Source organism: Penicillium brevicompactum, assembly GCF_028827555.1.
Source record: "Penicillium brevicompactum strain IBT 35665 chromosome Unknown utg000003l_segment0_segment0, whole genome shotgun sequence".
NCBI lineage: Eukaryota > Fungi > Ascomycota > Eurotiomycetes > Eurotiales > Aspergillaceae > Penicillium > Penicillium brevicompactum.
In genome coordinates, this window is record NW_026623206.1 from 4221967 (window position 1) to 4242533 (window position 20567).

Here is a 20567-nt window from a genome sequence, read left to right on the forward strand (position 1 = left end):
TTGAAAATGTTTAGCACCAGTTGCTCAACTCCGGGCTTCTTTCTCCAAAATTTGAAGCCAATGCATAGCGGCCAAGATACCCCAATTATTCCTTCCCGGCAAAATACATTCACCCAACCCCTGGAGAGACTCGGCAAATGTTGCTTTTAATACCCTCGCTCATTACCTAAAGAAAGCGCACAAATTGCGCTCCCCCAGTTCCTGTTCATGCTTTGGGGGAAATTGTAACCTTGCTCTCCACGGGTGGGACTAACGCAAAGAGAGCAATCGTGCAGATCTGCGGGGAGATAAGCTCGGTTTTCCTTGCGACCCTCACTCGAAATATACCTTATCGGCCTGCCAACCAATCAGGTGGTGGGGGCGGCGGGCGACGGGCGGGCGTAAATAACTGTCGTAGGGCCAATTTTCACCGATTCTTCGTATGCGTCATAATGATGCGTTAATTTTACATATATATTTCAGCCCTGTGCTCCTAACAATTACAATAAAACAGAGTATTGGCAAAATTATATGGCCATCAGGATCAGCATGACCTCCACAGGAACTACAGCAGATACCCCTTCGCACTGCACTGCCGATTTCTCCCCAATACCGGTAAGTCCTACCGCATTACTTCCACCTTGCTCCATGTGGAGACGAATTATGCTATTGTCCATATCGCTCATATCGTGGCGTTGTGTAACTGTTTAGATCGGATCTCAAAAATCATCCTTTACCCATGAAATTGCAGGTATTCAGGCACTTGTTGCGGAATCGGGATTGAAGTTCCATATGCATGCTTCTGGAACCATTATCGGTAAATGTCTCATTCAGACGTTTTAAAATCCTCACTGCACCCAGCCATGCGATGATCTAATTGCTCGTCAAACAAGCTGCTAACTGGTTTTCATTCTAGAAGGGTCGTGGGACGAAGTTGTTCGACTTATTGGTGTTACTCACACATTAATTCATCACAGTGGTATTCCAAGGATCCAGACTGATATTCGTATAATGACAAGGTATGGTTTAACCATGGAATTACTTTGAACTTGGAATGTTTTCTCATAGCTTTCAACGCATAGAACAGACAAGGAACAATCAATTAAATCCCGCAACCATACTAAACTCGCATGTTGGTGAGCTTTGCACGGATCAATTTGATTTCGAGTTTTTCTGTAACTAGCGTGACGAATGATAATATTTCTCGGACTGAAAAGGGAAACTACTCCGAACTGTCTCAAACCAATTGTAAGTCCATATGACTCCTCACATATATGGGAGCCACAACTGTTGTCCCACCTGCCCCTGCATGTGCGGACCGAGTGACATGTAACCATTCCCACTCACCGCCCGGATTAATCATTAATCAATATATTCTCGGCTTCAAAAGGCAAACCCCTGTTCACTTAATTGTGAACACAGTACCTAGCTGGCGAGACCAACAAATGTACTTAGCAAATCGTGTTGGTTTACGGTTTTCTGTCAACTATGTTCTGAAGGAGATAAAATTTTATATGCATAAAGAGAGATGGACTTACGGAAAGTTCAATTCCCATGAACCATTCTCAAACGGGGTTCGGGGTAACGACCAAAGCGATATTTTTAGGACAATCAATCCCCGCAGTGACTCGAAACAGCAGCTCGCCACGGATGACGTCAACTCTTAGAGAGGCAAGGGCTTCCAACACGACCAAAATGCTGTGTTCAAAGGCATGCCACCTGACGAAGAGGCGAGAGGTACCAAAAGAATCGAGGGCGTGCTGAAAAACGAGATGACCGAGGAGGACGGTCTTAGATGAGGTAGCGTATCTGAAAGAGGAGGCCTGAGAGCTCAAAAACAGGATCTTTGAGCATAGAAAATACGGATATTACTAATTCGAATTTCAGCTCACAAATATGATGTAGCGCTTCCCCCATTCGATCTCATTGCATTGTTTTCTGACTCGTCTTCAATAACTCACCTCAACCTACGAGTCAGCAGAAAGGCAGTTGACCACAAATGCGACGACCGGGAGCTTCGCGACAACCTTGCCGGAGAATGGAATGACCTATGAAGATCATCTCGTTGATGTACCCTGTTCTGCATATTGATACTCGGTATATTCAAGTCATGATGATATAATTGTTTGTCGTTTATCCTTGTAACAAAAATACACACCGCTCGAATAATTATCCTACGCGGACTAAGACTGGCGAAGATAATCCTAAATGTGCAATGTATGTATACCGCAAGTCTCAACGACACGCGGTGTCTGTATGGATCAATATTATGACCCCAAGCAACTTCATCCCCCGTTTTAATTGTGAGAATAGGATTTAGCTATATAAACATACATATCTACCTACATATGTACTTTTGTAAATGTTGCTATGTAGGCACCATGGGTTCGGTTTTGTCCATACTTGAAACGCCCAAGCCACTGCAAAAGCACAATCAACCAAAATACGTGTATTTAGAACAGGCACACTAGCTACCTCCATCGGAATATGCGTTATGCCATCTCTTACCATGTCTCTCGGCAATTCTGTTATTGTGCCGCTGAGAATCCGCATCGCGCATTCCACACGTGCACCCAAAAATGCCAGCACAGGCAACAAACGCGGTTCCTTGCGGGAGAACCTTGGGAAATTGTAGGATTCCTGATGGGGAGGAGGCCCCAAGAATCATAGTGAGGAATATATATATATTGCAATGACTGTTTAGCGATTCTCGCAATTTTTCTTCGTCTCACCTCTACTCACCTTTATGACTTGCAAGTCGTTGAGACCGCCCCTTTACGGCAGGTCGCATGTTTTCTGGCAATTGAGCACTTCACCGCCGCGAACGGCGGTGAAGGCTGTTTGCAACCTTTGCATTTGGCCATGTAAAGTAAGTGTAAGTCCGTGTTACGACCAGCTCTGTAATATTTGGTTGGGCGGAATTATGATTTATTGGGCGGTCTCTAACGTAAGAAAATCTGCATTCCGCATTCTTATGTATTTATTTACCATATCAAAACCCTAATTCCGTACTATGCCGTTTGGAAAGGCTTTTGCGACGATTGAATATATTCTATGAATTTCTGATGCAACGTTGCAATTCAATCAATTAGTGCCACGAGATAGCAGGTCCAGCACACAAATTACAATGTTCTGCCCTTTTCCTTCTCTTACCCTTGAAAATACTGAGGCCCCTCAAAGAACGACGCTCTCCACGAAACTTAGGGTTGTTTATATATGAGGCTGCTGTTTCGCTCCTGGCAATATTGGCCCTACTAGCAGTAATTAAGTGTGACCATGTCTTGTCTGCAACGCAGGAAGATGGAAACTGGGACATAGATAGGAGCTTTTGAGGTGAACTTCAATGCGAGGTAAATGATGTGGCTACAGTGATTCTTGAAAACGGCTTGCCCAATGCCCACTAACTCACTCCTGGCCTCACCGCCAAGGCCTTAGCGCGGATAGAGTCTAGTTCAGCTTGGAATTCCTGTTTTGCTTACGACAGATCCCAAAACATTCGAATGTAATTGGATCACTTCTTATTTACTGCTCAAAGATCTACGTAGGGACCATATATCTGTAAAGCAAGGACCGGATGGAAAATGAGCCAGATCGACTTTTACGATCAGTGTCGGTGCTCTTTTTCTCATAAACAGCCTCCTTCATTACATCACTCTTCTTCTGTAAGACGGTGCTAACCCAAGACAATGACTCCTGTGACAGAGCCAGACTAGTAGTGATCATGGCCTTGCCTGAAGATAAGACACCATTGCCACCGCACTTTTCGTATTCTGCCCCATAAATAGCAAAAACCTGGTGCTTCACATCTCTTGCAAAATGAATGGGTAAAAAAGCGCCTTTGTAGATCGGGTCACGTGGCTTCTGGATACCCTCCTGGATGATTGAGAGTCGGAGATCGATCTGGGTCAGGCCCCTGTCGCCGATGGTGTCGGCATGCGCCAGGTAGGAAGACAGATAACTAAACGGGATGGATGTATAGGGCAGAACGGGTTTGGCGAGGCGGGCGTAGCTTTTATCTATGAGTTCGAGGGACCTGGCGCCATAGCGATTGTTCTTGTAATAAGAGATGGAGCCGGAGATAAGGGGATAGGAGGTCAGATGCTGGATTTGAGAGAAGAGTGGTTGTTAGAACGTGCCAACTTATTTGGGGAGTTTCAGCCTGGAAACTGATAGCTCGTACATCATGTCTTCATGGTTACAAGTTCGAAAGTTGAGGGTTGGCAACGTTTAGCCAAGCTTCAACGGGTTGAACACCCGCATGTTCGACCGTGACCTCGCTTTCTGCAGTTTAGACAGACAGACTCGCAGCTTAACACATCCAATACAGCACTAGAGCAAGGCTAGAAAAAAAGTCCAGAGTCACCTGACAAGTTCTTCCCTTTGACCCAGAACCCAATCTCCACTGTACCGACATTATAGAATACATCGAGGATTACAAGCCAGACAGTGCCTGTCGACTAGCTGATATACTGTACAGCCACTGTGCTTGCTCCCAAAGCAAAATCACGAATATCCACAACGCAGGTATGTGAACCGCCGGACCTGTCTGAATTCTACTGATCCTGAAGACGATGCAATTCAATCAAACCGAAGACATTCACCCAATGCACAAGCGCAAGGGACACAGCTCTTTACCGTCCATTCGGCCATGGTGCTGACCACCAGAACATGTGAGTGATGAAATGTCCTCCAATCTGCAAGCTAATGAATGACAGTGAACCATTAAAATCGCACCAGAGGGCCCGAGGATACAGCACCCTTTCAGTGCCCAATATAAGCCATGGCCTACACACTAACCCCGACCTCGTTGCCTCAAACCACGAAGCATACGCTTGGTGAAGAAGGAACGGGCCAACCAATAACAGGTGCGCCTATTAGATTGCGAGGCTTGCTGCATGGAAGCTTGAGACGTCTGTTCTTTCTAATCATGTGAGTGACTATCGCGCCTTCCGCTACGCTGGATAATATTTGGTGTGGTCTCTTGTGCTCCAGAACATCAACACATTTTTTGATTTTCATGCTATCGTATATAGGAGCAGCCTATCACCACCCGTGAAAAATCCTTGTGGGTAGTCCTTATCGACGGATCGGAGATAAGTCCAGGGGGCGGCAGTACAACGCGTAGCGTGCGTGTTCTGTTTATTGAGCTTTTTTATCTTTTCTTTGGCGTGCGCGAAATCGTTGGACAGCTTCCGCTCGGCACCATGATCCCGGATGATCTGCACTAAGCAGTAGTGTATCCCTGGCTCGATTTCAAATGTTGGGTCTTTGTCTCGAGAGCTCAGTGTCTCAGTCTTCACACACAGTCTGACTGGTTTACCTTTTACACCTTTGAAGTGACTGAAATCTGTGGATAGAAAACCCAGTCGAACAGGGATGACTCATTCGAAGTTATCGGAGGCCAGCTCAGCTGTCCAGGTAATGCAAAAACCGTCAACAGCGGCTTTCTTGACTTGAATGTGCTGATTTCCATGCTTCCAATCACTCCTCTGTGGGTCCACATACTCGACAGCGCGACAGCGCGGATCTTGCGGCCCTTTTGGGCCTTGTTCAAGCCTGGTATCTCCTCCCACAATTTCCAACAGGTCGTCGGCTTCGATCTTTGATCTGTGTCTTCAAAAGATATACAGACGTATGTACGGTACCTGATCAGCCCAGTAGATGACGTGGGTGAATTCGAGCCCACTACAGACAGTGTGTATATTTGCCCTTTGTTGAGATAAGTCACAGGGGCTTTCTTCGATGAATTGACCATCGTAGTTTGTGCCTTCAAATGTAATCAATGAGAAATCTGCTGTCGCGACTTCCTGGCGACTTCGCCTCGTAGTGCTTTGATAAAGACCAAGTGCCTTACTGAACATCCTCTAGCAACGTTGAGGAGACCCATTACATTATATATATGTGTGTATATATCATGGCGAAATGTGGGGTGAGTTTACCGAGAACAAGGGGACTATGGCGATGTGTTTGGTTTAGGACTTGGGCTACTGTATGGTTCAGTGAGTGCGACCCTCTTGACTGAAGTAGAATTGAGGATGACAATAAAAATGGTCTCTTGGAAGAGGTCATATGTATGCATCTAACAAGCAGATTTTACTCGGTGTATTTGATTTCATCTGTTCCATTTCAAAGATATCCCAGTAATATTCTAAAATCAACTAGTTTATTCCTGCGGATACATAACTCATTGCATGAGATATATACCCATAATCGCGAACAATGCATATATTGAAGATGACGGGAATGCAGGCCGTGAGAAAAGAGAACCGTAAAAAGGACTCACTCAAAGTCTATAATTACCAATCACTGGGGTAGTCGGAGGAAAGAAATGCAACCGGGAAAATTCATAGAAGGAAAAAAGGTCGTCAACAGATTATTTAGAAACTTTTTGGCAGGTATCATAATCGATCTCGGAGACAATCTCGCCCTTGGTAGTCGTGTTGTGTTCGCGCTCATAGGCGAACCCCACCGCATCGAAAACATTTTCGCATCTTTTTCTGGGAGGGTAGCTGGTTTCAGCTCCGTCTTTGTAAACACCTGTTTTGACCAAGATTGAGTACCAGTCGTTCTCCGTGGTCTCATTGAATTCGTTCGTGCCGCGGATGTCAGACTCGGGTGTATCGCCGATGAAGTACACGGTCGATGGGAATCGATTGATTTTGCAGCAATATTTCCGCCATTTTTGCAGGAGTCGGGTGGCGAATTGATATGTGCCGAGTTGCGGCTTGCCGAAGGCAACCTTGTTCAGGATTTTTCTTGTAATGACGAAGTAAACAGCTTCGAGAGATGCGCGTAGCACTCCCATTCCAAGACGTGTAGCAGCTAATATCAAGCCAAGGAAATTTAATGAGACACGCTACTGCCCGTTTGATACGCAGACTGCACCTGGTAAGGAAGAAGTCATAAATCAAGTCCGAGTGAGTTATGTGCGGAGCATGTAGGGGAGATGAGGGCCATCAATATAGCCCGCTGAGACCCAGTGTTGTATAAAGTGGATTTTTATGGCTCAACATGTGCGAGTATCTCATGGATTTTGCGAGGCGTGAGATTATCGTTTACACCATGATATGGACCTTCAATATAAGATTTATCGGTATATTGATTGTAACAAACAGCAGCGTCTTTGCTCCGCCTTTTCCCGTGAACACCCTAGGTAGGTGGACATTTCAGTTCCTTCATAGTAAGAAGTAAGAAAGCTATGATCAGAAAAATACAGGATCGAAGTAACCTGTATGAGTGATGAAAATGTGAGCCGCTCCATAATGGATAATAGGTGGCGATTGTTTGCTGTGTTGTCTGTGATCACAACGAAATATAAAGTTACAATCACATTCCGAACCAAAAAGGATTTCCCGTATTTCGCGCCCCAAGTCACTAGTAGCTGGTCCTATGAGAGTGGGGTGTATCAGATGCCTGTTGTCCTTTACTGTACACTTAACAGCCCAAACTGCTCATGTCAGGCCACGGCATCTCGACTGGAAGGCTAAGTTCAGTGCAGTTTTATTTTGAGCAGCCTAGTCGAACCATCATCGCTCTGACGGTCGCGGAGACAGCAACGTAGCATTGATCATGTCAAACAAAGCCTGCTATGTCGTCAGCGTTTCGTCGGAAATCACACCCCCAGCGAGCGATAAGCACGCAAACCGACGACTAGAACAACAGAATCAGCAAGTCGACCTGCAGAAACGTACTCAGGTAAAGCAAGGCACCGATCTTCAATACCGGCCAGACCGGATCGGCAATGAAGTTGCGGCATCACATCTTGATGAGACGCAAAGTCAGATCGATGATATTATTACCCACGACAATCCACCCGTACTCGAAATGCAAGACACAGCCATGACCATGGAACGTCCGGGGTTCACGTTGATGACACCAATCTTCCAATTGCAGTGCAAACCTTGAAGGATGGTTTCCGTGCGCTGAATGGTGTTACAAATGGCCACAAGGATCTACTTGTGATCGACGGGCACGATCAAGTTCACACTAAATCGAATGACCAGGTACATGACAATGTCGCTTCTACTATGATGCAAACATCACATGGTAAAACGTGTGCGCTTGTTGGCGGCTTTAGTGGCCAACCAGCGTCCCAGGCTGATAAAATGCGGGACCATATTGAGACTTACCATGCGTTGATGATCATACCAATACTTGTCCGACTATGCTGGCTAATTTAAAACATACAGCCCATGGCTTGGTTGGCGCCTCTAATGACCTGATCACTTCACAAGTTCACCGGAACCTTGATTACCCAAAGACACTGCCCGGCATCCAATTTGATGACAACAATACCTCCACTATGGTGGCTACCTTGCACCATCAGGCTTATGCACTGATTGAAGTCCCAGTAGAGACTATGAAGAATGATCCCAATGCGGACAGCCATGAACTAGCACACGAGGTACCGGAAGTCCGAGGTGCTATCCAGAAAAAGTATCCTAGTGGCGACTATTCCGAATTGGCGAGAGACATTGGTTGGCATAAAGTTAAATTAGAGATACCCGATCCTTTGATTGGTGGTTACACGAACGGAGAGCTTTTTGCATTCATCCGACGCTTCAACAAGGTGGGGCTTTCTTGGTCCCGACCATATATTCATAGGACTAATTTCGACTGATCGGGATGTCTTCGATGTTAAAGCGGTGCCTATTGAAACTGCAAGTGGTCTCGACCTCAATGATGCATGTTCTCAAGATCACGCCGGGGACAAAGTGGCTCGTCACCTACAACGAGATTTTTGACTGTGGTTCTTGGCATCGCGAGCCTTGGAAAACAAGTTTCACGACTTCGTTCCTGGAATGAGACTTGTCGTACATCAATATTCTGTGCGGTACGTTGGCCACAAGTCCACTCCTGGATTAAAGTTTCGAAACAAAATGTGTACTGATTCGGAATATCAAGGCATACTTCGCTGCATGGCGATTTGATCGATTGATGCCGCTTGTTCTTGGAATATTGATAATGGTGGTATCTTCGGTCCCAGTTCGCACCATATTGTTTCCATCAGCACCGCGTGCTCTAGTAAATATCAGGACAGGCGGGATTCAGAAGCCCCAAGTAGGTCTGCTAGGTACCAATGATACACTCACTGGTGCCCCGGAGAAGCAGCCACATGAAGCTATCGAAGAGGAAGCAGCCAACCTTGTCGAAAACGTCCGACACAACATTCAGAGAGCTGTCGGTATGCACATTTCCAACAACAGGATGGACATGGAGATCCACTGGAAGGAAAGATACCGAATCAGAATAGTGGCTGTCCTTGCCCCTTTATTCCTCCTACCTCTTTTCGTCAGCTATTACATGGTATACAAAGGGATTTATTGTCTCGTTGGATTCGTCGTTTTCGGCGATCCAATGCTAACACCTACGATAGCTTGGCTCAAAGGAAACGTGCCCAAGTACGAGGAGCTTGCACAACCGAAAAAGTCAGTCTTCCAAGTTCTTGTTCGCTCCAATGCTGACTACAAGTAGCAATTTTCTTCGCGGCGTCCCTACAACCTCCCAGATCGCAATAACTCTTCGTATCGGCGAAGCACACAAAACGCCTCTTCCTCCTGTAACTACCTCCAACCCCAATGACCCGGATCATCAAAATCCCATTGAAGCTGAGAATATACCTCTCGGTACCACCAGTTCCGATGTTCTTGATGCGACCATGCCTTCAATCGTTGAGAAAGCCCACGGCGACGACGATGAAGAGAAGCCAAATCACAACCATCTTTCCAAGATTGTCCGCTTCTTCAAAGGCAATGCCAAATCTGTCGTCGAGCCGAAGCTGGCCATTGATCACGTCTGGGTTGCAACTGGTTCGCAGAAGGCGAAGGGTCACTTGAGCGTTTTGCCTAAGACAAAAACCACGTATACCAATGTCGATTTGAGGGGAAATATGGCTGGGCAGTCATTACAGAGTCTTCTAGACCAAGCCTGTCATTCACGCGCGATGACCCAAGGTTGATGAGCTTTAGAAAGCTGGACCCAGTGTTTGAAATTGCCGTGAGTGATATGAAGCGAGTGAAGAGAGCAACAGCCTTTGTAAACACGGCAATTGAGGCAGTGGCTGCGTTTCCGTCGGACCAGAAGTTGCTAGCAAGCTTAGAGATTGGGGATAAGGAAGAAAGAATTTGGAGATTGACAGTAATACCGGAGCGAGATGAGTTGTTCAATCGCTTGGTCGCGACCGGTAATCAGAGATGGGAGAACATGTAACCTACCAACTGGTGCATCACTCACTGGGTTAGCAAGTCTCACTTAAATTGCAACGCAATCCTACTTGGTTGCATTCTATCAATAAGTTATAGATAGTTGGGCTTTTTTGAATATGATCGCCAGAGTCAGTAATATTCGATATTCGTATTCGCAATTTGGAACACCGCGAACAAGAAATGCAAATTTTATTCGCAAATTGAAAGTATGCATATCATTCTTCCTTGTTCGCAATTCGTCGTGTGAAATGCAAAAAAGATTGCAGTATAATGACCTTATTATGATCAATACGTGGTTGGATCTTTTTGCGTGATATGAGAACAAAGGTTTGACTAGTTATAGCGCATTGTTGAGGGGTTCCCTTTTACCTTCTTTTACGTCTCGCCATTTGCCCTTTATCTTGCAAACGGCGATGGAGACCCGTCGCACCGTCCAAATTATCTCGCTTTAAATGATGGTTATCAGAGTGAGGTATGACTTGGAGACATAACGTCTAGCAGCACAAGGTTCAGAGAAACAGTCCCATCATCCCCACCACTCGTCCGCAGTCAATTTGCATTCAATACAAATATCTATTCTTTCATAAGCTTTGGATATCGATTTTCATTCTAAATGCGCCTCTCAGCTACCGACCAGGGACACTAGTTCATAAAGCTCTACCCTAAAAAAATGCACGGCAAAATGATTGGAAGTGAGACCATCTTCATAACAGAGAATTTCCCGATCAATGGACAGAGAAGAAGAGTAACAGAATGAGGCTTATTGGTTTGAAAAATAGTTTTTGCTGCCACTAACATTCGGCTCCATTTTTGACGAAATTCTAGGATTCACTGGCCTGGTGTGTCTTTTTCGCCTATGCTGGCACCGAAATCTTTGTACGCCGCGTCGTGTGATGCAAGAAACATTTACTGCAATTAAACTCAGTGACTATATTCAATTAAATCCTATGTTCGTGTTATTTTAACGCTACGCTCTTTTGATTGCATGTGCACTGTTCAGAGTGCATAGGCTGTTCAGTAATATTGGTATTGATGAAAAGTTTTTTATAGCTCTTTAACCCCCCCAAAAAAAAGAAAAATGAAAGCTTCGACTTGAATCAAATCAAGAACTGATGAATCTACAATTATCCATGCGACAAGGTCTGGGGCAGGGCCGAGACATGAAGAGCAACCTAATTTGCTCGTTACTTGTTAGGCAAAAATTGGGGCGTCCCGTGTCACAGACACGGCCAAACTGATATATGAGGCGCAGGACAATTCAGGTGCTCCAACATCATTCTATCATCACAAGTAGCTTCGCGCCGCGTTCGTCAAACTGCATGCCTTGGCGCGAACCCTCACCTTGCAAACTATCTAATCGGTGATAGACCGCTAGACTGATGAAATATAAGAATCTACCGAATCAGAATTTTGGGGCTACGCACCGCAAGCCACTTTTTATTTCAGCTTTTAACCGGAAAGAATCCCTTTGCTTCCTAAAAATAGGCACGGACAAGCTTGCTCGCTTCTTCATCGCGTTTCACTTGCTTGTGAGATTGGAGACCGTGGATAGCAGCCTCGGAATTTTGCTGGCGATTTATACAAATTGGATTACGCAAACCTTTTTTAACCCTAAATGAGCAGGTATCTAAGATGTAAAAGTAAACTTAAAATGGATAATGACATCGGAATCACGTATCTTACGATAGCCTTTTCTTATGAACAGGCTTGAAGCAGTGTTACCATAGCCCAAAAGCTTCGTAGAGTCCTCTTAGCAGGAAAGGTGAGAGTATTTTTAGGTAGGTACAGTAGTTTTCGATATCAGCTATACCTCCAGACTCTTAACTTGTTGATTCGGAAAAGTCAACTCCAGGAGACGCTAAGCCGGGTTTGCTCACAGCCTCATAAATCTGGCAGAACAGTTATCGTGATACTTGTATTGCTATTAATGAGTCATCGTCATGATGCTGTAATATCACATGTAACCATCTATAATTGTTTTGTAGATCTGACGATCTGGCAATATCACCAGATAGTTGGCTTCGTTCCCGTCAGCCACGTTTTGCCTCTTTCTCCCTTCATTCTTCCCACATGCAGCGCAATCCTCGTCTTCGCTCGCCAGTCATAGTTTAGAAGGCTTTGCTTACTCCATAGAGGAACTAAATGGTATTTGACAACAATGCTAAAATGATAGAGAGCTTTCAGCCAGCTATTTTCATGACTTTCTATAAAATGCGTGACCCCTTGCTGCATGGTACGTTCAACGTAGGACACTCCGGACGACACGGAGAGAATGGGCTTCACAAACCAAATTATTCGTGGGTGCGGTGAAAAAATGAGTTGGCAATCGCAGCTTTCCCCTAGCAAGTTGACTTCTCCGGGATCATCTGGCTGAGATCTCTCACTGTTCTGCGAACCCTCAGTTAGATGATTCATAGGGGCCGCTCATCTGCCTACTTTTCTGAAGCCCACACTTTTTTCCATCCTCATTTTCGATTTTCGATGATCCGGATGTCCGCTAGTCGCAGACAATTTACCTGACTCCTTGGCTTTGAACAGGTGCACTAAGGATAAATAGCCAAGGCTTGGCATTCGCCGGTCTTGCGGGTATACCAAAAGAGAGATATGTCCGCCCACCTTCCCTCTCGGATTGTTTCCCAAACCCGAATGATAAGTCACACTAGTCTTTATTATGGACAGCTCCGGGATACCAATTTCCAAGATCAGTATCGATACAGTGTGTTCGTTAAATTACAATACGTGGCTATGTCTCGTGGTTGCATTTGATTGTACTTCAAATGCTTTCTGATGCCTGCAGAAAAGCAGGAGGACCTGGGATGTTGCTAAATTCATGTCCTTTTGGAAGACCTACATGTTGGGTGTCTGCCCAGTGTATCGCTTTCGTTTCTACCCACCACCACGTCCCCCTCATTCCCCGACATCTCATTAATCATCACCTGCTCATGATCTTTCTTCCAGTCTTCATACGTCCGATACAAGTACTCCTGCGCCGCCGGGTGGCTAAGGTAGTGGGTTTCATGATTGATCTCAGACGCCATCCTCCTTTCCTTTGTGGTCGACGCAGAAGGGCCGATCACATAGAAGACATAGCTGGGTTGGGAGGGTGTCTTGAAGGTGAGTCTTCCTCAATCGCATTCTGTTATGGATGTGGCAGGATCCAGCATCGGAAATATGGCTCTGAGAGGTCTATAAGCCTATAGAATCAAAATAGAAGCTGGTGCCAAGTGGAGAAATGGACCATTGTATAATGTTCGATGGAGATTGTGTTGATGGGGTTTGAAGCTAGAGCCTCGGAAGAGCGAACAGTGGAAGACGGAAAATAGGGATATAAATGGGGGAGAGCTTGCTTGATATCTGATTGACGTGGTAACAGTGATAGCCTCTTGGGGTTGCTACATTGGCTAGACCCAAATTGGGTGCTGTTGCACAACAAGGGCTGGTTTTCAGCGCGAGCTGCAGATCTTGGCATCAGCCGCGCAGAGAGCGCAGAGACTTGATTAAAGAGCTTTTATCATCAGCTGTGTCATGGTTCGTTTTTGGTCGATTTGGGTTTGAGGCGCATAGATGGTTCAAAATCTAAAATCTGGCACCGGCCATGGATTGAGGAGAGGCACACTACTCAAATACTTCAAATGTGCTGTCAAAGTGGCGCTCCAGCTTCCCGAAGTGTATTTGACGGGTCCGATAACGGGGAGGTGACATTGGAGTTTTCCTGGTAGTGAGAGTCTGGCGATGCTGGCGCATCGGTGGCGCTGACGTCATTCGCCCATTTCAGTGCAGGTATGATACAGGATTCCCTCGCAATACATAATAATCAACTCTACTCCCCATTATCCGGTTAAAATTGTTTCCTGTCCTCCATTCCCCCCAACAGAAAGTATAAGTGATCAGTTCCGTCGCCACTTATCCTACTAATCTCTTCCTGTACTTTTCTTGTACTGATTGACCTTGTGAAGTTACATCAAAAACAGCTCATCCATTATCACGCCAAAAACTCATTTCGCAACAATGACCTCCTCCCTTGAGCAGCTCAAGGCCACTGGCTCTGTTGTAGTCTGTGACTCTGGTGAGTGAATGATTTCAGTATAGATACTTTAGAAGACAGTTCATTAACAAAGGATATCAGGTGACTTTGCTAGTATGCGCCCTTTGCCACTTATCCCGTCTTTCACCCCTAGCTATTGCCATGGGTCATCCTTTCAATGTTAACCCATCCTCTTGTAATAGCTATCGACAAATACAAACCGCAGGATGCCACTACCAACCCATCTCTGATCCTTGCTGCGTCCAAGAAGGCCGAGTACGCGAGTCTTATCCACCGTGCCGTCGAGTATGGTAAGAAGCAGAAAGGTTCCATCGACGTACAAGTTGATTCAACTCTGGATCAGCTGCTTGTTGAATTTGGCAAGGAGATCCTCAAGATCATACCTGGTAAGGTTTCCACGGAGGTCGACGCACGCTTCTCCTTTGACACTGAGGCCTCCGTCAACAAGGCTCTCCATATCATCAAGGTATCTAGTCTAGTTTGCCCACGATGGGCAATTGGCATTAGCTAACACTATCTGCCACAGCTTTATCAGGAGATCGGTATCCCCAAAGAACGTGTCCTGGTTAAGGTCGCCTCTACATGGGAAGGCATCCAGGCCGTTCGCATTCTTCAGTCCCAACATGGCGTCAATTGCAACCTGACTCTCATGTTTTCGCTTGTGCAGGCTATTGCTGCTGCTGAGGCAGGAGCCTTTTTGGTATCCCCTTTTGTCGGTCGCATCCTCGACTGGTACAAAGCCGCCCACAAGCGCGACTTCACTGCGGAAGACGACCCCGGTGTAAGGTCTGTGCAGAGCATCTACAATTATTACAAAAAACACGGATACAAAACAATTGTCATGGGAGCCTCCTTCCGAAACACCGGCGAAATTGTCGAGCTCGCCGGCTGCGACTACTTAACTATTTCGCCTGGCCTCTTAGAGGATCTATATAACTCCATGGACCCCGTACCGAAAAAGCTAGACCACACTGCTGCGACCGACCTCGATATTCCAAAGCGCAGCTATATCAATGACGAGGCCCTCTTCCGTTTTGATTTCAATGAGGAGGCGATGGCTGTCGAAAAGCTGCGCGAGAGTATTTCCAAGTTTGCGGCTGATGCCGACGCTTTGAAGGAATTGCTGAAGCTGAAACTTCAGGCTTAGAATGGGTGTTCAATGGGCCGCGAATTGACTGATTCTTGTACTTATTTCTTTGGTTGCTTTTGTCCGTCAAAATCAGATAAAAACTCTTTGCTGTACAACAAAATTGATCAAGCATTTGGGTAACAGATGTACCACAGCCTAACACTGGACTGAATCTATTTCCACAGTAGAGTAGTGTGTTTCCAACCGTGTTTCAATGGCAGCCATCCCCACCATCCTTTGGTTTTGTACTAGTGACAACACGACCTTCACCATGTATTCTAATAATCAATAAGGTAGACAGCAATGATTCATTTCAATTACTCACCTCCTTCCCCACTCCGGTCGAGCAGTGATTTACACCCATTCCGCCTTGGACAGCATTTCGTTCTTCGTGGCGTACTTCTATTCCGCGCAGCCTCCCAATACTAAGCTTGTTCGAACCCTTTATCTTTGAGTTACTTAAAATCATTGTTAGACACAGTGACCGATGTTTCCCAAAACTATTTTTCATAGCAAGTAGGTGGGGTGTGGATGTTGATGGCAGCCGTTTGACGGGCGTTTGTTGTAGTGCCTCAAATGATAAAAAGAGCGTTGGTGCATTCCATCCCGCGATGTCCTCGTTCGGAAAGAGAATATAAGTTGTCTCTTCAACTGATTGCGGAAGCCTGGGCAACGTTGCAACTTTCAACACGTCTGAATCCTGTAAACGATAGAAATTGTTACTGAGCCAATTTAACTTTGTATCGCCTTATCGATCTTGCATACTGTCAACTAAGGGCGTTGGGGTTACAGTATGTATTGCCGAGACATGTAGACAACTTGAGATAAGAGGGCCTGGGCATCTAATTGGTCAGATTTTATCGCCACTGGCATCATGAATAGCATTACGTCATTCCGTGAACACGCTGTTTCCTGCTAATGATTTTCGATATGGTAAAAACATGAAATAGTAGGTCATGTGCTTGAAGCAACCTTAAGCTAAGTTTTTAGGCCTTTTTAGCCCCTATAAGAAGAGAGACAGACCAGGACAAAGAACAAAGTCTACTTCTTAGTCCCATCAGCATCATCTTCAATCGTGGTCAGTATACAGTGGAGCACATTTTGATCCAATCATCAAACCACCGCTGACTGAAATTCAGAATATCGCCAGATAACGGTAAATCATGTCCGCACCCCAAGCCGACCGCCAATCTCCTGGGCCGAAAAACCAATCCGGAACTCAACAGCAAGACCCCATGTTTAGTGAATATACAGCTATTGACACCCGACCGGCAGCAGAGCTTGGTCAGGAACTTAGCGAAGGTAGCAGTCTCCAGTTGCCGAGAAACCCTGTGCCTCATTTGGAGAAAATTGAGGCGGGAAAATATGAGAAATCCATTAGGAATTTCGAGGAGGGAAGTTTGTAGTATTGGCGGCATTATTTGTTGATTTCATTGTGATGAAAGATTCCCTGGCTTCTATCCCTTTCAATTATACCGCAAGTGCTTGAGATTGCTGTTTATCAACTCAACAGTATCATTTCTATCATGATGTTCCAAGCCCAATCACTTCAATGGTGTTGAATTTCAGATATCCTCGCTGCTTCCCTTCAATAAGCAGTTGATTCTGCAGGACCACTTATCGAGAAAATATCAAAAGTATTATACTAGCGTATTGTGAGGCTTCCATTTGACCTATCTACTTTCAAATACTATCATGATATCACATGCAAAACCTTGTCCTTGAAAGGCCGGTTTCAATAATGAGCGTTATCATTCCCATGTTCATGCCTAGTCTTAATATGGCGGAGCTGAAAGGTTTTCTGGGCTTTGCAGTTCTGAACGACTATCCCAGGGTGAAAATTCCCCGACTGTGGCTGACGCAAAACCAGGACGACAACGTGCAAGTCATCCTAGAAATGCTTCTGCTCATCCTTTTTTTTTTTCGTTTCACTGAAAGTTCTACAATTTTCCATTATTCGAATTTCTGAGGCTTTCAACGAAAGGTGATGTGGTGTCCGGTTGAAATTTATATTCCCATGAGCATTCACATCTGGCCCTCAACGCTATGTGACTTGAACAGTCTACCTGACCGACTTGTTGATCATAATCCTTTGATAAAGTTGCTGTTGAATGCCCACTGAAAAGTGAACCAACTCTAATTAGAATTTGACTGCCCTAATTGACCGTGGTGATGATTGTAAAACCCAGTCCACAGCCATATGCGTGTTGATAGTCCAAATAGACACAGAGGCCAGATGGAAACGGTACTGCCTAGATCTTGCATTTTTCCTATGGACAAAAACGAACTCCCAAACAGCTCGACAGGCCATGAGAATGAAGGAAATCAGCAGCCCAGCGAGTTGCCAATCCTTAGCGACAAGGACACATTACAACAAAGTTCTGACCATATCCCATTGATAAGTGAAATAATTCGGCTTTATAGGTTTATGCTGACCATTGCAGCCCTCCCCTTCGCAACAGGAAGCAGATACAAGATACACCATGACCTGAGAACCCATTGAAAATGCTTGACGCACATGATCTAAGAGCAACAATTACGGTCGCTTTGGCTCACAAAGCCCACTTCTATTTAGACGCCCTTGGATAACACAAACCAAAGCCAGGGGTGGTAGTATTTATCATCATCCATAGGATCTAGGACCATTGGCAGATATTTCATGTGCCATTTTTCTTGAAGAGCATCATCAAAGTACTCTGGATCCACTCTCACTCGTCGTGCTTCACAATATTCCCAGTACGCTGGATACCACCCAGTCTGACCCCAGGCAATGATCGCTGCTACTTGTGGATTGGACCCAGGGGATAGAAGGATGTTGGGTGGGGCAAAATCGCTATGAGTGAAAACTACAGGCACTTCGCTGTTGATCTCAATTCCGCAAGCATCTTGAAATAGTTGGATGGCGTTCATACCTTGAAATGGGCCTGCGAGTTCAGGGTGGGAATTGAGGAATGCCTTACTCAGTGGTTGTTTACTGAAACTGCTTGTGGAGTTTATTTCAGATAAGGGTTGCTTATGAATTATATCTGAGGGAATGCACGTAGCGATATAACAGTCTTGCTTGTCCTGCGTCAAGGCCCTCTATCTTCCTACAATATATTGAAGTTGTTCGTAGACGGCCTGTCTCTCAGCTTCATCCATGCCACTCTATCTCTTTTGTAGAGTCTCGCCCTCAATTAAGGACATGTAGATAAAAAACTGTCCTCCATCCTCGGTCCAGCCAAAAATCTCAGGAGTAGGCACCTGTCCTTGTAGTTGCTCGCGTATTCTCATTTGAGTTTGAGCCTCGGTCACGGTCACGTCAGCTCCGTACTTAACCATCAGTCTAAAAGACGGTATTTTGACAGGAGGGGGGCGGTTGAAATTTGTGGCGTAAAGATTGCCAGAATTTTTGTTGAAAGCTCTTATTTCAACTGGCGTAGGGAGTGCAGAGGCTCGTCTCTCTCTGAAAAAGCTAGACTCGGGGAATACATTCATGTTAAGATGGCTGAATGGAGTTATAACCCAGTGCTTGATTTCGAAGTGTCAGTGGTCGAGATGGGATATTGAGGAGAGTGACAGTCAAGCTGGGAAGAAAATAGTTGTGACGGGCAGCGATTTGAGAAATGAAATCGCTCGATGACTAATGAGGTCAAGTGACCGCGAACCAGAGGTAAGGCGATTAACCGAAACGAACCGCTGCTTCTAACGCTAGGAAAGAAAACTATTTACGCCGAGGATGAATTTCGGTGGTCCGTACAGTTTGCGACATCTACACCTGTCGTGATGCCATATAGGAGTACTAGAGTTATGGGACCCCTAAAAAATGCGGGCCTTAGTGGTCGTCGCAATCTATAGTAGCTATTTTAAAAAGAAATTACAGAATCATCAGATAGATTCCTTTCGATGTATCTATTTCTTACTCATCTGTTTTTTTGTAAATAGTTAAGTAACATCAAACTTCTTCAAGTGTGCCGAAAAATAGAATCAATTAAATTCTCAACACTATTACCGTTGTGGTAACTAGGCTTTGACATAACCCACAAAACCCAAGACCCAACCCAACCCAACCCACAAATGGGTTGGGTTTTGGGTCCAGTTCTATAACCCACGATGGGTCATGGGTTTCTATGGGTAACCCACAGAACCCATTGGGGCCCCAATTGGGTCGCAAACAGTGCAAAGATTAGCTTGGTCCGGCACTGCATAAGTTATGTAGTTTCAACCAGTATCTTTCTGTACTCATATTACATTGAATACTATGTCCAGCCAAAGTTAAACGTCAAATCAATATGATTATTTATCATTGATTGTTATATATCTATATACTGTGCTAATAATATTCATAATCCTCATCCCGTCTCACACGCTTTCTTCTCTGGGTGTCAGACTGAGGTAGTGGGAGCCCACATTCCGAATCATCATTGTTCTGCTCTCCTTCAACCTCAGTATTGCCTTTTGGTATACCATCTTGTTCAGATCCTTCATTACTACCCTCCTCCTCCTCCTCTTCTTGTTCGCCATTTTCCACTATCTCATCAGTATCACTAATAGGATCTAGATCAACTAGAGTATCAGGATCTTCATTCTCTTCTTTCTGAGCCTCAATCTCATCACGCGAGAAAAATTCCTTCAAAAGAGATGCTTGTTCTTCTTCAATATCAAATTTAGAAGCACAAAGGAACAGCATTAGCTCTTGAATTGTTGTCGCATATAATCTTCCTCGCCGATAGTGGCAAATGTCACGAGCAGTGTTGAATAGCCGCTCAAAACCAGCACCAGTTGCAGGTATCGAAAGCACATCTCGTGCGAGCTTTGCAAGCGCTGGGTAATGATATTGATTGTCTTTCCAGAAAGGAAGTGGTAAGACATTCACAGTTTCTAATATATTATCAGTATATTATAAAATAAACCATATTTTATACATACCGCTATTAAGATATTGAGTAAGCTCATTATTAGATGGCGTTGATTGACTTTTGTCTCCATTCAACATAAGATCTAATCGAGATCCTGTCCGAGCTGAAGATATAGAGTGATGCGAGGTCTGTTGCTCGGTAATTCGTTCCTGGTATGGAATAAGGATTTGTTCTATCGACTTGCGGTATCTCGTACGCCATGAAGTAGTCCAATCAGAAGTCAAAAAGAATTTAAACTTATTCGATGGCGCGAGCATGGTGCTTACGGCGTAGAGGTCCCCCCGGATTTTATCAGTGTCGGCGTAATACTG

The 20567-nt window shown here is 45.1% G+C and overlaps 6 protein-coding genes across 6 annotated transcripts; 4 read left to right on the forward strand and 2 right to left on the reverse strand.

Annotated features, from left to right (window-relative positions):
• Window positions 1–3516: 3516 nt before the first annotated feature.
• Window positions 3517–4022, reverse strand: N7506_005396 (uncharacterized protein; the record flags this gene model as incomplete). Its single annotated transcript, XM_056954690.1, is given in 2 exon segments — window positions 3517–3995; window positions 4013–4022. The coding sequence occupies 2 exon segments, from the start codon at window positions 4020–4022 to the stop codon at window positions 3517–3519; spliced, it is 489 nt and encodes a 162-aa protein (XP_056813579.1).
• Window positions 4023–6352: 2330 nt separating this feature from the next.
• On the reverse strand, window positions 6353–6784 carry N7506_005397 (HAD-superfamily hydrolase subfamily IIA CECR5; the record flags this gene model as incomplete). The annotated part of the gene is made up of 1 exon (XM_056954691.1): window positions 6353–6784. One exon carries the CDS (start codon window positions 6782–6784, stop codon window positions 6353–6355), a length of 432 nt encoding a protein of 143 aa, XP_056813580.1.
• Window positions 6785–7548: 764 nt separating this feature from the next.
• Window positions 7549–7884, forward strand: N7506_005398 (uncharacterized protein; the record flags this gene model as incomplete). The annotated part of the gene is made up of 1 exon (XM_056954692.1): window positions 7549–7884. The coding sequence occupies one exon, from the start codon at window positions 7549–7551 to the stop codon at window positions 7882–7884; it is 336 nt and encodes a 111-aa protein (XP_056813581.1).
• Window positions 7885–8665: 781 nt separating this feature from the next.
• On the forward strand, window positions 8666–9937 carry N7506_005399 (uncharacterized protein; the record flags this gene model as incomplete). Its single annotated transcript, XM_056954693.1, is given in 3 exon segments — window positions 8666–8812; window positions 8884–9411; window positions 9422–9937. 3 exon segments carry the CDS (start codon window positions 8666–8668, stop codon window positions 9935–9937), a joined length of 1191 nt encoding a protein of 396 aa, XP_056813582.1.
• Window positions 9938–14192: 4255 nt separating this feature from the next.
• Window positions 14193–15376, forward strand: N7506_005400 (transaldolase; the record flags this gene model as incomplete). Its single annotated transcript, XM_056954694.1, has 4 exons — window positions 14193–14250; window positions 14311–14322; window positions 14412–14695; window positions 14756–15376. The coding sequence occupies 4 exons, from the start codon at window positions 14193–14195 to the stop codon at window positions 15374–15376; spliced, it is 975 nt and encodes a 324-aa protein (XP_056813583.1).
• Window positions 15377–16521: 1145 nt separating this feature from the next.
• N7506_005401 (uncharacterized protein) lies at window positions 16522–16764 on the forward strand (the record flags this gene model as incomplete). The annotated part of the gene is made up of 1 exon (XM_056954695.1): window positions 16522–16764. One exon carries the CDS (start codon window positions 16522–16524, stop codon window positions 16762–16764), a length of 243 nt encoding a protein of 80 aa, XP_056813584.1.
• Window positions 16765–20567: the final 3803 nt, after the last annotated feature.